This window comes from Meriones unguiculatus, chromosome 4, assembly GCF_030254825.1.
Source record: "Meriones unguiculatus strain TT.TT164.6M chromosome 4, Bangor_MerUng_6.1, whole genome shotgun sequence".
Taxonomy (NCBI): Eukaryota; Metazoa; Chordata; class Mammalia; order Rodentia; family Muridae; genus Meriones; species Meriones unguiculatus.
Genome location: NC_083352.1, coordinates 62,934,821 through 62,951,298, shown reverse-complemented (window position 1 = coordinate 62,951,298; position 16,478 = coordinate 62,934,821). Strand labels below are relative to the sequence as shown.

At 52.5% G+C, this 16,478-nt stretch overlaps 2 protein-coding genes across 5 annotated transcripts in view; one reads left to right on the top strand and one right to left on the bottom strand.

Moving 5' to 3' along the window:
- The window catches only part of Sugp2 (SURP and G-patch domain containing 2), a 39,280-nt gene extending 38,528 nt beyond the window's left edge, over positions 1–752 (bottom strand). For 2 of the 3 annotated variants that reach the window (XR_002476447.2, XM_021638079.2), the window contains exon 1: positions 304–453. The gene's annotated coding sequence lies outside the window, so the exon portion shown is untranslated. Of the gene's footprint in view, positions 1–303; positions 454–656 lie in introns of those variants that run through there. The other variant, XM_060381918.1, reaches the window with a different exon arrangement.
- On the top strand, positions 678–15,289 carry Armc6 (armadillo repeat containing 6). 2 transcript variants are annotated; one of them, XM_021638082.2, is made up of 8 exons: positions 678–828; positions 4,140–4,266; positions 7,126–7,208; positions 9,877–10,450; positions 12,123–12,268; positions 13,047–13,178; positions 13,465–13,602; positions 14,608–15,289. In XM_021638082.2, the coding sequence occupies exons 2-8, from the start codon at positions 4,146–4,148 to the stop codon at positions 14,818–14,820; spliced, it is 1,407 nt and encodes a 468-aa protein (XP_021493757.1). In that variant the 5' UTR covers positions 678–828; positions 4,140–4,145; the 3' UTR covers positions 14,821–15,289. The 2 variants fall into 2 exon arrangements, with proteins under 2 accessions (XP_021493757.1, XP_021493758.1); XM_021638083.2 differs by having other exon boundaries at positions 4,137–4,266.
- The last annotated feature ends 1,189 nt before the right edge of the window (positions 15,290–16,478 follow it).

Below are 16,478 nucleotides of genomic sequence, written 5' to 3'. Positions count from 1 at the left end.
GTTGTGACCAGGGTCTCCTCGGGGTCAGCTGGTCCTGAGAGCTAATCAAGGTACCTAATCTGTCTGCATATCCGTTTTCTCACACGCGGGACCGGCAGCTACGGAGGCTGCAGCGGTTCTCAGTAGCTGGAGGCCCAAAGCAAAGCCTACTCGCCGTTACGCCCAGCTCGCCCGGCCGACTGCGGGCTCGAGCGGAATGAATGGACCCGCGAGCCCGAAGGAGAAGCGCACTCGCCCCGGGGCCACCCAGAGTCCTCCCCACCCCGGGCCCGCCCTCCCAGGTCTCTAGGGCCCGGGCCTCACCCCGAGCCCGCCGCGCGCGGTGCCGCCCCCGCCGCCGCCTTAGGCTCCTTATCCACCGCCTTGCGAGGCGGGGAGATGCAAATGAGCCAACGGTTTCCGCAGCGCCGAGTGGCGCAGGCGCAAGCCTCTGCCTCGCCTGGGCTCGCAGGCGCTGGCTGCCACCGCCTAGGCACTCATGCGCAGGCGTCGGCAGCGGCCATCTTGGCTCTCCAGCGCAGGCGCGCTGCTGCTTCTCAGGGCAGATTGTACCGAGATGAAAACTCTCTTTCAAGGGGAAGCGACTGCTAGTAGCAGTGCGGAAAAGACGGCGAGGGCTTCCAGCCCACACGGCTCTGTCGCCCCCTTCGCTTTACCTGTGCTCGCGCTCGCCCTCGTTGCCCCGGGAGGGAACTTCTCGGCTGAGCGAGGACGTCAAAACGAGGTGCCGCCTCCGCGTTCGCGCGCGTACGGTGGCCGGAAGGAGCCAAAGGCGAAGCCTCCGGTGACAGCTGCGAGCCCCACCCTATCCCCACGTGCATAGACCGGGTGAGGAGCGCTTTCTCTTGTGGGGGGCGCAGCGGGGAGTGGGCGTTGCGGGGTCGGGCTGGGGGGGTCTGCGGGACCCTCGGGGACCTGGTTTCGGGGAAGGAGAGAATCGTACCAAAGATACTTGGGAACCAAATGCTTCGCCTCTTTGGGGTGCACGTTCTTTTCATTCAATTTATTAATTCGTGCTGCAGCTGTGTGCTGAGCACCTGCTGCGTGTTCTGCTGCTTTCTAGGCAGTGGAACAGTAGTACAAGGGTTCGAGACAGTGTGGCACTGGGCTCAGGTTTTGCTGTGCATATAATAAAGCGGGCGTGGTTGCTGCATCTCTCATGCCTGCTCTAGGAAGGCAGAGGCAAAGTATTGCTGTGAGTTCGAGACCTGCCTCGACTATGTAGCCAAACCATATTTCAGAATAAAAACAACCGAGCACAGCAGCAAAAACAGGCGATGTGGTGCACTCGAGAAGGGAGGCAGGATGATTGTTGAGAGTTCCATACCAGTCTGAGCTACATAGCCAGACCCTGCCTCAAAAGCAACAGATAAACCAAGGGTTTATTTGAACTCGGGAGATGGAGACTGGAGGACGGTTAGGTCTACACGAGGCCCTATCGTATTTTTTTTTTAAGATTTGTTTATTTTATGTATATAAGTGTTCTATCTGCATTTACATCTGCCAGAAGAGGGAATCAGTTCACATTGTAGATGATTGTGAACCACCATGTGGTCACCGGGAATTGAACTCCTGACCTTTGGAAGAGCAGACAGTGCTCTTAATTGCTGAGCCATCTCCAGCCCGAGGCCCTATCTTATAAAGAACAAAAACATGAGAGAAGGGCTGCTTGAATCAGTGTGGTTTCGTTTCCTTTCGGGCGTGTGTGGAAGGGCAAGGTCTCACTCTGTGGATCAGGCTGGCTGGGAACTCACAGGGGTCTGCCACATTTGCCCTCGGTGTGCTGGGGTAAGGGTTTTTGTTTGTTTTGTTTTGGATGGTTGATTCTTTTTGTTGTTGTTTTTATTTATTTTTGATTTTTTTGGTTTTCGAGACAAGGTTTCTCTGTGTAGCCCTGGACTGGCTTTGTAGACCAGGCTGGCCTCTGCCTCCCAGAGTGCTGGGATTACAGGCATGCACCACCGCACTGGCTCAGAGTGTGGGTTGGTTTTGTCTTTTATTTTTTTTTAATTTTATTTTTTTCTTATCAGTTACATTTTATTAACTCTGTATCCCAGCCGTGTCCCGCTCCCTCATTCCCTCCCAGTCCCTCCCTCCCTCCCTCATCTCCACCGTGCCCCTTTCCAAGTCCACTGATGGGGGGACCTCCTCCCCATCCATCCAATCCTGTTTTATCAGGTATCTTCAGGACTGGCTGCAAAGCCCTCCTCTGTGGCCTAGCAGGACTGCTCCTCCCTTCGGGGGTGGGGAGGTCAAAGAGCCAGTCATTGAGTTCCTGTTAGAAATAGTCAGAGTGTGGTTTTTGAATTGGATTTTTATACATTTATTTACTTTGTGTGTCTGTCATATGCATATGGTAGGGATCAGAGGACTGAGAGTCAGTTTTCTTCTTTCACTATACAGGTTTCAGGGATGGAATTCTGGTTCTGTTTTCTGAGACAGTCTGTGGTACCCAGGCTGACCCTGAATCCCTGATCCTCCTTCCTCGCCCTTTCTAGTTCTGAGATGACAGCTGACACCAGACTAATTCATGATTCTGGAATGAATGGGCAAATATGACTTGTCCTAAAGAACAGTATCAGGAAAGTTTGATAAAGTTGATTATGGACTGAATATTCAAGCAGTGAGGTGGGTCATCTGCCACACCTGATGACCTGAGTTCAAGCCCCAGACCTCCATGTTGAAGAGAGCTGCAAACGGTTCTCTGACCTCTACATGTGCACATAGCAAATGTAAGCCAACACTTACACATGGATAAAATGCAATTTTTAAAAATTTAAATAAACTAATATTATAGAACATTGTCAGGCTTGGTTTGGGGGGAGCGTGCTAGCTAGCATACATGAGGCCCTGGGCACCATCCCTGCACTGCCAGTAGCATTGTCATTCATTGTATTTTGTTCATGCCTTGTCTGTAGCTGAATACCCATTGCCCTCATCTTGGGTAGATTGTTTATTGAGAGGGGGTTTCATGTAGCCTAGGTTAGCCCACTGTGTAGCCCAGGCTGCTTGTGAACTCCAGATCCTCCTGCCTCAGCATCCTAAGTGCTAGGATATGACGTTTGCCACCGTCTCCACTTCAGTACTCCTGGCCCCTGCCATTTGACTGTTTATGTGTAATGTTGTCTTTGTATACAGTTGTGTAGGAAATTATATTTAACTATGAGGTAAAGTGAGACTCAGGGACCAGTGAGCTGGCTCAGTGGTGAAGGTGCTTACTGCCAAGCCTGATGACCTGAGTGTCCCCAGGACATACATGGTGGAGGGAGAAGATTGACACCTGAATGCTGTGCTCCAACTCCCACACCTGTGCCATGGGTTAGGTATACCCTCCCCACACAAATAGTAGGTAAATATGTCATAAGAAAGAGAGATACACACATGCTTATTTTTTTTAAGGGAAGGGAGATTTAAATTGGCTGAAAATCAAAATAGAAAAAAATGTGTGTGTACATATATATGTGTGCATATATATGTGTGTATATGTGTATACACACACAGTAAGTAACATTTCTTTTTTTGATGTTTGCTTTTGTCTTGTTTGATTTTAGTTAAGGTTTCACTATGTAGTCCTGGCTGGCCTGGAACTCTGTATGTGGATGAGACTGACTTTGAACTTCCAGATAGCCAACTGCCTCTGCCCCTGTGTTCAGGGATGCCAGGCCTAAGCGCCTCTGCACTTTTAGAAGCTCCAAAGATAGATCAAGGTGATCTAGGTGAGAAGAGCATTCTCCCAGTTGTCGTTGCTGTGGCCTGGTAGACAGTCCCTCAGTGGCCTTTTCTTTCTTTTTTCTTTTCTGTTTATTTTCTTTTGTGTGTAGATGTCACAGCCTGCGTGTAAACGTCAGAGGACAACTTTCAGGAGTTCATTGTCTCTGCTGCGTCAGTTGTTAGGACTGAGCGTAGGTTCTGAGACATGGGCACAGGGACCTTTACCCACAGAGCCGTCTTACTAGCTTGCCCTTTTTTTTTTCTTTTTGGCTTTTTGACTACTCACTATGTAGTACAGAGACTGGCCTCCCCCTGGCCAGGACCCTTCTGTCTCTGCCTTCCTAGTGCTGGGATCACTCAGGTGGCTAGACCTGGCCCGGCCCCGGTGACTGCTGTCTCCTGACCAGATGTTCCTTTTCACTCAGCAGGCAGCAATGGCTTCCAAGCGCATCACCCAGGAAACCTTTGATGCTGCAGTTCGGGAGAACGTTGAGGAGTTTGAGATGGGCACTGAGGAGGCCATCCGAGAGGCTGTGGAGCAGTTTGAATCACAAGGTAAGACAGTGGCTCTTAGAGGCAAGACTACCATGAGGCCCCAGCCCTCAGCCTGACATAGCAGGATGACCCCGCCCCATCTCCATGTGTCACCAGCATTCCACTTCACCTCAAAATAAGAACGGGGTGGGGGTGGCGTCATCAGCCACAGAGCCACATGGCAGATGCCACATTCTAGAGTCAGTCATGAGGACAGAGGGTAGTAGGCCTATTGGGGGATGGCGGTCGTGCTGCTAGGGTTTGGAGACCTTGAGCCACATGGCAGGGAGCAGAGGCTCAAGACAACGGTGACTACACGTGCCCTCGGTAGAGGCAGGGTGCTAGGCAGAAGCAGATCCATTCCCTGCTATCTCTGTTCTCAAGTCTAGCTCTCACTGCACCAGGGAAGGCAGCAAGAAGGGAAAAGAGAGCGGCCAGCCTCAGTGGTCAGAGGTCTGCTCCAGGCTCTCTCACTGAAATACTTGCTGAGTTTGCCCCAGAACTAGTGTAAAAAACTGGCTGGGGGGGGGCAGTTAAGACAGGGTTTCTCTGTGTAACTCTAGCTCTCCTGGAACTTGCTTTATAGACCAGGTTGGCCTGGAACACAGAGATCATCTTGCCTCTACCTCCTGAGTGCTGAGATCAAAGGCATGCACCACTACCACCCAGTGTCTTAGTTAGGATTTCTATTGCTGCGACCAAAAAGCGACATGGAGAGGAAAGGGTTTGGATGGATTACACTTCCACATCACTGTCCATCACTGAAGGAGGTCAGAACAGGAACTCAAGCAGGGCTGTAGCCTGGAGGCAGGAGCTGATCAGATGGACGGCTGCTGCTTACTGGCTTGCTCCTCATGGCTTGCTCAGCCTGCTTTCTTCTAGAACCCAGGACCACCAGCCAGGGATGGCTCCACCTACCAGGTTCTGGGACCTCCCCCATCAATCACTAATTAAGAAAATTTCTTTCTTTTTTTTTTTTTTCCCCCAGAGCTGAGGACCGAACCCAGGGCCTTGCTAGGCAAACGCTCTACTACTGAGCTAAATTCCCACCCACCTGCTCAAGAAAATTTCTTACAGCTGAATCCCATGGAGGCATTTCCTCAACTGAGGCTCCGTCCTCTGGGATGACTGTAGCTTGTGTCAGGTTGACACACAGCCAGCCAGTAGCCCAGCAGTGGGGTGGAGACAGGTGCATGGCTGGGGCTAGTTGGCCAGCTGGTCTAGCCTAATTGATGAGCCTCAGGTTCAGGAAAACCCTGTCTCAGGAAGGATTACAGCTCCCGAGGAAGGACCTGAGTTGGACTCTGGTCCTCCATTACCCCCCACATGTGTACATCTGCCCACGTGATTATCCACACACACCAGCATACGCACACACAAACACATTCACACATAAACACACACATGGTGCCCAGCAAAGCACAGCATCGTGGCACATGCCTGTGATCCCAGGTCTTCCTTATCTTTGTTACTATTTTTTGGGGTTGTTTGTTTGTTTCCAAGACTGATTTGTATAGCCGAGGCTAGCCTCTTAACTCATTATGTAGTAAGGCTAGCTGCTCCTCTTGCCTCCCAGTTTAGAATATGTGTACACCAACACTACCAGCTGGTCCCAGTACTTGGAAAGCTAAAGCAGGAGAATTACTGTGTGTGTGAGGGGAGTTGTCTTTGCTTTTTGTGTGTTTATTTTTAAAGACTGATTCATGTAGTCTAGGCTAGCCTCTCAACTCATTATGTAGCTAAGGCTAGCTTGAACACTGATCCTCCCGCCTCCATTTCCCAATGTTGGGATAATAAGTATTTATCAACTGATAAATACCAGCTGATCTCAGTACTTGGGAAGTGAGGCAGAAAGATTACTCTGAATTTGAGGTCAGCCTGGGCTACGTAACAAGATACTACCTCAGCAAAACCTTACCCTGTCACTCTGAGTTCACTTCTCCCCCTTGGGATAGACAGCTTGGTGTGCCCTAGGCTGTGCTGCAGTGGGGAAGCTTAGCTGGGCAGGAAGGTGCAGCGCAGGACCTTGGTAGGCAGTGCGTGCATGGGCAGAGCAGGCACACAGCTTGGGAACACTGGTTTGGTTTATTGGGGTTTTTACACCCCTGGGCAGGTAGGCAGGGTCTTTGGGGCAAGGTTTGTGTGGACATGTACAATTGACTAGAACAGGAGTCTTGAAAGATACTTCCTCTGCATACTCAGGGGCTGGGAGGTCGAGGGGGAAAAACCTTCTAAGGTCAAACAAGGAGTGAGGCCTGATAACTGTCAAGATAGTACATTCTTACCAAGGTTGATGGTAGTGCAGCTGGCTTTCTGCTGCCAGGTTGGGAGAGAGGATGGAGCCAACTCGTGCCATGCTCGATGAGGTACCCAAGGCTGAAACTCTGTTCGGCTCTTCTCCCATTAATCCTGGGCCATTATGCTTCCACATTATCCCCTAGCTGATGTGGTGACACTCTCTTACTCCCAGACTTTGGGAGATGTAAGAAGGTGGATCTCTATTAGTTCAAGTCCAGCCTGGTCTACATAGTGAGACTATGTCTCAAAAACAAACAAATAATAGTTTAAAAAATTTCTCCTACCCCCCCCCCCCCACATAAGCAAGAAGTGGGACCAGTAGGGGTGCAAGTTTCAAGGGAGAGGCTCTGTGGAGTCTCCTCCCATCTCACTGCGAGGTGGGAGCTGCTACCTCACCACACAAAGCCAGCACGGTGGTAGCTTTGCTTGCGGCCTGTGGCTGGCCTGCGGAACGGAGGGCTGGAAGATGTTGGCAGAACCCTGGGAGGAAGGCCTCCAGCAGGGAGGGGCTGACTTAAGGGACTTGAGGAGGGGCAGTTGTCCTGTGTCCTCAGCACTTCTCCCCGTTTTTCCTTTCTGCAGGGGTTGATCTGAGCAACATCGTGAAGACAGCACCAAAAGTGTCCTCAGATGGACTCCAGGAGCCCACACATGATGTCCTGCAGGTAGGAGCAGCTGCTTCCCTCATCACTGTGGGGCAGTCTTGGGGGCCGGAGAGTCCTCTTCCTAGGCCCCATATGGCAGAAATCGGGATCTGAATGAACAACCTTGTGGCCAGTGGAAATCTACAGCCATGTGTCCCACGTCCATGTGAGGGCAGCCCAGCCTCTGGGGGACAGCTGAGCCATGTGGAGGACATGTTTGAGACACACAAGTGCATGCGTGATCTCACTGCCCAAGTGCTGGGGTCAAGGGCACATATGTATCAAGGGTCTCTGGCCCAGCATTCTGTGGGTTCTGGGGATCTGAACTCAGGTCCTGTGTTTACCCAGCCAGTGCTGAAACCCCACCCCAGGTACCTACTACCAGTCCTTGACTTTTATAAAAACAGTTTTTTGGCCAAGTGTGGTGATACCTGCCTTTAATATACCCCCTCCTCCTTTAGGAGGCATAGTGAGTCTAGACTAGCCAGGACCACATAATATGATCCTGTTTCAACAACAGTAGAACTGTCATGGGGGCACATGTGCTGAGGTGCATATTCAGAGGTCAGAGGACAACTCTCAGCCATGTGTTGTATCCTTCCAGTCTGTGGGTCCTGGGGTCCAACCCAGGGCAATAGGAAGCACTTTACCCACTGCTGGCCTGCAGGTGTCTCTCCCTGTCTTGGTAGCTGAATTCCAACCAAACCCTTCTGGGATGCTGATTTCTGCTGATTGTCCCTTTCATGGGCGAGTTGTCAGCAGCCTCTGGGGCATTGGGCACATTGACTTAAACTTTGGCTCACATTGGGGTACATCCTAAGGTCACACGAGTTGTCACCCAGACTGGCTGGCTCTGCTTTTGATGTTTTTCTCATAATTCCCCTGACGGCTTGGTGTTTCACCTGAGAAATCTGTATGTAAAGAGGCTTCACTGGGGCAGGCAAATGTCTTTGGATGATGAGAGGGAGCTGCCCAATGGTCAGGCCCGAGGAAGAGGCCTTCTCCTCCCAGGAGCACGCAGAGGAACAGTTAGACTAGATAACAACCCCCAGCAGCCACTTCAGTGGCTCCAGTGGCTGGACCCAGACAGGCAGCATCTCCTGCTCCCTTCTGGGGCTGCTTGGTGCAATTAGGGCTAGGCCTGAGTATGTCTCTACTCACGTGCTTAGCAGGGCCACTGAGATAGCTGGCACTTCTCCACAGAACATTGAAATGGCATATGAAAGAGCTAACATTCTGATTTTTAAAATTTTATTTATTTATTTAATTCTGGGGAGGGTGTTCAAGACAGGGTTTCTCTGTGTAGTCCTGGAACTCACTCTGTAGACCAGGCTGGCTCTAAACTAACAGAGATTTACCTGCCTCTGCCTCCCTGTACTAGGATTAAATGTGTGTGCCACCATGCCCACCTCGCTTTCTGATTTTTGATGGAGCAGATACTGAAAGGTGAAGAAAGTAAGCCCTGGGGAGGAGAGATGGCTCAGAGGTTAAGTGCACTCACTAGCTGTTCTTTTAGAGGTCCTGAGTTCAAGTCCCAGCAACCACATGGTGGCTCACAACCATCAGTATGGATCTGGTGCCCTCTTCTGGCGTGCAGGTACACATGCAGGTAGAATAGAGTATAAATAATAATAAATAAATCTTTAAAAAAGAAAGTCAGCCCACTTCAGTGTATTCTCAGCAGTGTAGTTGTGGCCTCTGGTACTCAGGGCTCCTAAAACTACAGGCGTGAGGCAGCAATAGAGCACACAGCTAGTATGCAGACCCTGCATTATATCCTCACTTCCCTTGGAAAAGAACAGGCTGTTAGAGGACTCAACAGGAAAGGGTGTGTGCCACCAAGTCTGATAGGAGTTGGATCACCAGAATGCACAGGCAGAGGGAGTTGTCTGTTCTCTTTATGCATGTTGTAATGTATGTGTGTCTATGTGTGTGAGAGAGAGACATATAAATAAAATTTTTTAATGAAAAATAAAAACAAGGGCTTGGGGATGTGTGTAACTCAGCAGAAGTGCATGAAGCCCAGGTTTAATCCATAGTACTTAAAAACAGGCGGAAGAGGCTGGAGAGGTGGCCCAGCAGCTAAGAGCATGGGCTGTTCTTACAGTAGACCTGGGTTCCAGGGGATGTGACACTTCTTCCAGCATCCTCAGGCATCAGGTACCTTAGGGGTGCACAGACAGATATTTAGGCAAAACACCCACACACGTAAAGTAATAACCAAGACTTTCCTTTAAATAAGGTGATTATATGTATGGTGGCTCATACCTGGAATTTCAACATTGAGGAGGCTGTTGCAAGAGGTTTTCTATGAGTTCATGGCCAACCTGGGCTATATATTAAGACCCTGTGATGGCCCTGAAGACATAGCTCACCAGTTAAGAGTGCTGGCTGCTCTTACAGAGGACCCAGTTTCAGTTCCCCAAACATACATGGTGGCTCACAACAGCCTGTAACTCCAGCTCCAAGAGATCCTACCTCCTTTTCTGGCCTCTGAGAGTATTGTACACACACACACACACACACACACACAAAAAAAAAAATGAAAGTTCTGGCTTAAGATAGCAGAATAGGTGTAGAAATTTTCAGATGGATCTGGCTCTTCTTCTGTCTTGGGCCCAGATTATGGGGTGCAGCTCCCTGTGGTACAGAGCCTGTGAGTAGCAACTAACATTGACATTCTTCGCAGACTCTCAGTGATCTGCAGGAGTCCTTGACTGGCGCTCGGCTCCAGGAGGTATCTGCCCACCTTTCCCGCTTCTGTGACCAGTGCAAGCAGCAGAAAGCCAGCCGCTACCTGGCAGCCCAGAAGGGGGCCTACCCAATCCTTTTGGCTGCTTGGCAGCTGGCTGCCACAAGCGACCAGGGCCTTCTGCTCCAGGCTCTCAATGCCTTGGCAGTGCTAACTGATGGCCAGCCTGACCTCTTGGATGCCCAGGGCCTGCAGCTTCTCGTGGCCACACTGGCACAGAACACCGCTAACACTGAACTCACCTGCTGTGGGATCCGCTGTGTGCGCCATGCCTGCCTGAAACACGAGCAGAATCGGCAAGGTTTGGTGAAAGCCGGAGTGCTGCCCCTGCTCACTGCTGCTATTACACAGCATGGCCATCACCCCGATGTGGTCAAGGAGGCCTGCTGGGCCTTGCGGGTCATGACCTTCGACGATGACATCCGAGTGCCCTTTGGCCATGCCCATGAGCATGCCAAGATGATTGTTCAAGAAAATAGAGGCCTGAAGGTGCTCATTGAGGCTGCCAAAGGTAGGAGCAGCACTGGTAAGAGTGGGGAGGGCATGCTAAGAGAGTTGCCCAGCCATAGAGCCCCTGCCTAGAATCTCCCAGTGAGGAGATGGAGGCGTGGCTCAGAGACCTGCCTGGATTCAGGATGTCCTGGGTTCATCCTCAGCACTGTAAACTAACAAACATCCCTACACTTCTGTCTGTCCTTGTGTATAAGTTCTTTGGCACATACATGTATGTAGCTCAGAGTGGCTGCTATGAGCCAGCTGTGTATTCATACGGTAAATCCACTATCTTCTGACCTGTCCCTTTGATCCATTTGAAATATCTGAAGCCGGGTGTGATACTCATCCCTGTAATCCCAACAGTCTGGGAGGCAGAAGCAGGTGGTTTGCTGTGAGTTCGATGCCAGCCTGGTCTACAAAGTAAGTCCAGGACAGCCAAGGCTACACAGGAAAACCCTGTCTCAAAAAAAAAAAAAAGAAAGAAAGAAGGAAGAAGAAGAAGAAGAGGAAGAGGAAGAGGAAGAAGAAGAAGAAAGAACTGTCTATACTGCCACAGTGGTCACACACACCTTTAATCTTCGCATATACTACTCTCCATAGCAAGTTCGAGTCCAGCCAAAGCTACACAGTGAGATCATGTTTCAAAACAACAATAGCTGTGAAAACCTGACTGGGAATTGGAGCAGAGAAGGTGCTAGAAGGATGAGTTCCCTGCCTGTCCCATGGCTCTAGCTGCATGGCCAGGCCTGTGTGTGGGATTTTCACTCCATCTGAGAGTTAGGAAGGCCTGTCTCAGTTCCTGTTCCACATTCCAGCCGAGAAATGGGGCCTGACTATCTGCAAAGCCGGTTGGCTTCTTGAAGACTTGTTTGTACCTTCCGTGCTTGTTTGTGGCTGGGTTAGGGTAGTGAGATCAGGGGACAGACATGTGAAGCCCTGTCAGGCTTCCTTTTACTTGCCAGTGCTGCGGTGGATTCCAGGGAAGCAGATGTCGTGCCTCATGTTGAGCACTGGGTCCAGGCCCCACCTCTAAGCTGCACCCACTTAGAGAGGACAACTCACCTGGTAGTCTGAAGGCCTGGGGCAGGAGAGGCTTTCTCCACTGAAAAACCTCAGTTTCCCACGTGGCTGGTTGGATGGCCCTCCCACAGCACCACACTCGTCCCATTACTTCAAGCACATCCTTCGCCCATTCAGATCAGCCTGTGCAGGACAGTGGGGTGTCAGGTGGGTAGAGGCAGCAAGTGCTCTGAGATCCCTGTAGATGCTAGCCAGTAACCATCGCCTTCAGGTGCACCTGCAGTCCATCTGCACATGGTCCTTCCCAGCCAGGCTGTTTCCTTCCTTTGAGGCTGTGTCTCTCTGTGAGACTCTGGAACTTGCTATGTAGACCACGCTATCCTGGAACTCACAAAAGAGTTCCAGAGTGCAGGGGATTAACGTGTACACCTTGCCCAGCCCTGGACGTCTTTGCCCTGTGGGTGCAAGAAGCAGGTCTGGCAGTTGGTAGCCAGCTGTGCTGGCATGGCACATGGCAGGCCCAGATAGGGGCTGATTCTCCCCTGGGCCTGTCCGGTGACCCCGGCCAGCCTGTGAAGTGGGGAGTTCTCCTAATGCTAACAGATTCTTGAGACGTGTTTGTCCCTGGTCCCTCCCGACTCCAACTCTCTCTTCCTACCTTTGCACAGCATTCCCTGACAACCCGGGAGTCCTGAGTGAGCTCTGCAGCACCCTGTCCCGCCTGGCTGTGAGAAATGAGTTCTGCCAGGAGGTCATCGAGCTGGGAGGCCTTGGCATTCTTGTGACCCTGCTGGCTGGCTGCAGTGACCACCAGGTGGAGCCCAAAATCTTCCTTCTTCCTCAGGGCTCTTGGCTGGACTGACCCCACTGGGGAAGACAAGGGTGAAGGTTTGGGCACAGAAGGCCTGTCCACACTCTCAGGGCTCTGGTTCCATTCTGTCCTTTTTTTTCCCCCTGTTTCCCGATATTGGTGAAACTCTGCATGCAAGCCCTCTGCCAGTGAGTCACACTGCAGCCCATTTAGTCTATGTAACCCAGGCTAGTCTTGATATTAGGATCCTCCTACTTCAGCCTTCCAAGTACTGGGATGCCAGGCATGAGCCACCATGCTGGAGTGTGTGTGCGCGCACGTGCATTCGAGAGACAGTGAGAAAGGGTCACAGGTCTCACGTAGTCCCGGCTGGCTTTGAATTTGACCCATGTGTATTGTCTTGCGTAGGCTCACTGGTTGGTGTGGGTGCTAGAACTCGGGGCCTTGTTGTGTGAGCCAGTGCCTGGGTCCCACTTGTACACTCTCTACCGAGCAAGAATGAGGAAATGGAAAAGATGTCCTCAGCTCAGGCTGCTCAGTGCTCTCCTTGGGCCACACCTCATGCCTAACTCACATGAGGTAGATTAGGCAGATCATCCACAAAACCCAGTCTGTCTTGCAATCTTCCCTTTCTCTGCATAGTGGGTCATCATTCTGCCATGCTGTTCCAGGCAGGTCTTTGACCCTGGGGTGGCCACTTGTGTTTAAGCTGAGAAGCAGCCAAGCAGGAGGCTTGTAGCTGGCACACAAGCCAGAGTGACCTCACCTTGCCTCCACGCAGGACCTCGTGAAGCAAGTGCTCAGCGCGCTGAGAGCCATCGCGGGCAACGATGACGTGAAGGATGCCATTGTCCAGGCAGGCGGTACTGGCTCCATTGTGGCCGCCATGACACGACACCTGGCCAGCCCCCAGGTACCCACCTCAGACACGTGGGCTGGGCAGTGATCTCCAGGGATTGCCTCCTCACGGTCAGCAAGGCTAGGTAAAGGACTATGGCTGCGGTGCTCCTGGTAACCTGTATCCTGTCAGGTTCTCACGGGGCCAGTGCCCTCACTACCGCTGGACACCCAGCCCACCACTGCTGTGACACATAAGCCTACTGAGGGGAGCTGCAGAATACCCAGGGTGGGGTGGCCAGTTGCACTGACATGGGGAGGGGATCTGCTCATCAGCCTCAGCGCCCGTCCCACACTCACAGGTTTGTGAGCAGAGCTGTGCAGCGCTGTGCGTTCTGGCCCTACGCAAGCCGGAGAACAGCCGGGTCATTGTTGAGGGCGGCGGGGCATCAGCTGCCCTGCAGGCCATGAAGGCGCACCCACAGGAAGCCGGGGTCCAGGTGAGTAGGCAGCCCACCACAGCCCAAGCCTACAGGGTTCCTTCCCTTCTCATTGTCGAAGCATGTTGAGCTAGGCATGGTGGCTATACACCCAGTCAAGAGGCAGAACTACCGCAAATTTAGGACGAGCCTGCCGGACAGCTTGGGTGCTTCTTGCTTTCTTCTGTAGTGACAGGCCTATGATGCCACACTCCTGATGGGGACAGATGCCAGTACATGGTAGGTAAACACGCTACCAGTTGACCACTGAATCTGACCCCCACCCCAGTTTCCCTTTGAATAGGCTCTAGCTCTGTAGCTCCAACTGGCCTGGAGGTCAGGGTTCAGTGTCGTCAGCCTCCTGGGCACTGGGGCATCAGCCTGTGTCACCATGCACACGGGGCATCCTCACTGTGTCAGGTGTTCTGAGCCACCGAGCGTTGAAGACAGTCTGGGGCCTGTACATGACTCTCTTTAGCCCTAGCTCTAACAGATGGCGCCGGTGCCTCAGGGACATTAAAGCCCTTGAAGGAAGGGCTGGGCATGGTAGCACATACTTTTAATCCCAGCACGTGGAAGGCAGAGGCAGGTAGATCTCTGTGACTTTGGGGCCAGCCTGGTCTACAGAGTTTTCAGGAAAGCCAGGACTACACAGAGAAATGCTGTCTCAAAAAAAAAAAAACAAAAACCAACTCATGAAGGTTCCTGGAGCCAACTCAGATGGGAGACTCATTGAGAAATGAACTTTGGCACCTCCACGCTTGGCCTCACTGTACTATCTCCAGGGCCTGCCTCAGGGGACTATGGATAGTTCTTTGTTCCTAAATCGTAGTCTGGGTCCCAGATACTGTCTTGAGTGCTCACTTAGGAGATGTGGGACATGGGCTTAGAAGGTCACATGAGAACGCGTGTCTAGCCTGGTCGTCTGCTGAATGTCTGTCTCATCACACTCCAAGGAGTACACTAAGGTCAGAGTGGGCTCCAGCCTAGGCCCCTCGCCCTATTCACAGCCTTTCTGTCTTCCAGAAACAGGCCTGCATGTTGATCCGAAACCTGGTGTCCCGAAGCCCGGTCTTCTCCAAGCCCATCCTGGATCTGGGGGCGGAGGAGCTCATTTCGAAAGCCCGAGCTGCCCACCCAGACTGTGAGGATGTGGCCAAGGCTGCATTGCGAGACCTGGGCTGCCGTGTGGAGCTTCGGGAACTGTGGACAGGAAAGAAAGGAGACCTGGCGCCTTGACGCTGGCTCAGTGAGCTCTGGCTCCAGAACATGGGTAGCTGTGGGGCCCTGCCACTCTGTCCCCCACCCATGTCACCCAGGTGTGTTCAGCAGGTCCGTGGCGGGGGAGGGGGGCAGAAGCAGTCCTTGGGGCCTGTGTCCCAGCAGGCAACAGTGGTGACCTCGTGCCCCACCCCTCGCAGTGCCCTTTCCCGCCCACAGACTTTCTCAGCAGTTTTGGGGCAAAGGGCACGTGGAAGTACAGCATTCTGCCTGGAATTTGGGGCTTCTGCGAGCTGGTGTCCCGGCAGGGCCGGTCACTGGGCTGCAGTCTAGGTGCCACTCCAAGCCATTCAGAGCCCTGCTCCTCGGGCAGGCACCTGGGTAGAGGGCCATGGGCTGGGAAGAGGGGGCGACTCTCAAATGGTCGAGCTTCATGTGTGTGCTGTGGTGCACACATACATAATAAATAAATAAGTGTAATTTAAAAGTCCTGCTCCTCAGTGTTACCTGTAAAATGGGTGCAGAATCCTTAGCACTGCTGGCAGAGGCAGGGATTTCAGGCTCAGCCATCCAGGTCTGTTCCAGCCCTGGTCCCTGATACTGCAGCCTGCTGATGCAGCCTACAGGGGTCTCTTCATAGCTCTGTGGGGCCTGTGACCACAGCCTCAGAGAGAGGAGGGCCCTGGCACCTGCAGTTGCTTCAGGCACCAGAGGTGTTTGGGGCATGGCCTGGTCTCTATAGGCCACTGAGGCCAGGGTCAAGGTCACTCTAGCTGTGCTGAGGGAGCAGAAACTCAGCACAGCCCCAGCGGCACTACATGGGGCTGTTCCCAAAACATCGGGCTGTGTTGGGCAGGGAGAGGAGCATCATTGGCTCTAGCACCTGTCATCCGAGGAAAGCCACCCACCCAAGTCTCACCCTGAGTCCTCTCTCACTGAGTGTCACAGGCAGCCCCGCCTTTCTGAGCCTCGGTTTCCCCACATGTGAAATGCCATCTCAAATGCCCACACCACCTCCCCAACATTCTGCAGGTCCCTAAGCAGCTGACATCACAAGTGGAGGCTGAGGCAGGGTCACAGCAGCTACTCCTGGGCCTGTGTGGCCTGTAGGGTTCGGAGTGGCCTCAGGACCTCCTATCTCACATTCCCTTCCCCCTCTCATAGCTCTGGACCTGGTGTGCCTTTCCCAGAAGGCTTTTGGTTTCCATGGGAACCAGTCATTGTTGCTGCGAGGACACACACAACAGAAGGGTTATCCTAACTCAGATGTCTGAGGCTCCCCTCTGGACAGGGACAGGCCCTGCCAGCTCAAGGACAGACATGAACCTTGGACTGGGTCACCCCACCCTTCTCCATACTCAGGGGACGCACCAGGATGTAGGTGAAAGGTCTCCTAGTCCCATACTGCCCAGACTAGATGACCTGGTGTCTGGGTCAGTGACGCATGTGACCATGGACAGGCTTCAAACCCTGCTCCTCAGCCACGGGGTAATGCCCCCGGGACACGGGCAGGGACACCCAGGGGGCTGGCCCTGGGGCTCTCACCCCATCGCAGTCCGTCTGCCCCGCCTTCCTTTGCCCTCCATTCAAATCCAAACTTCATTTTGCACCCCACAACCCACTTCCTACTGTATCCCCTGTCACTTCTTGCTTACTTTTCAGCTGCCCCAGTGCTC

Excerpts from the sequence above, each read along its gene's own strand:
- Armc6 (XM_021638082.2), top strand. The coding sequence starts at position 4,146 with ATGGCTTCCAAGCGCATCACCCAGGAAACCTTTGATGCTGCAGTTCGG. Across the intron at positions 7,209-9,876 it reads CCACACATGATGTCCTGCAG|ACTCTCAGTGATCTGCAGGA; the intron begins GTAGGAGCAGCT and ends CATTCTTCGCAG. Across the intron at positions 13,179-13,464 it reads GACACCTGGCCAGCCCCCAG|GTTTGTGAGCAGAGCTGTGC; the intron begins GTACCCACCTCA and ends CCACACTCACAG.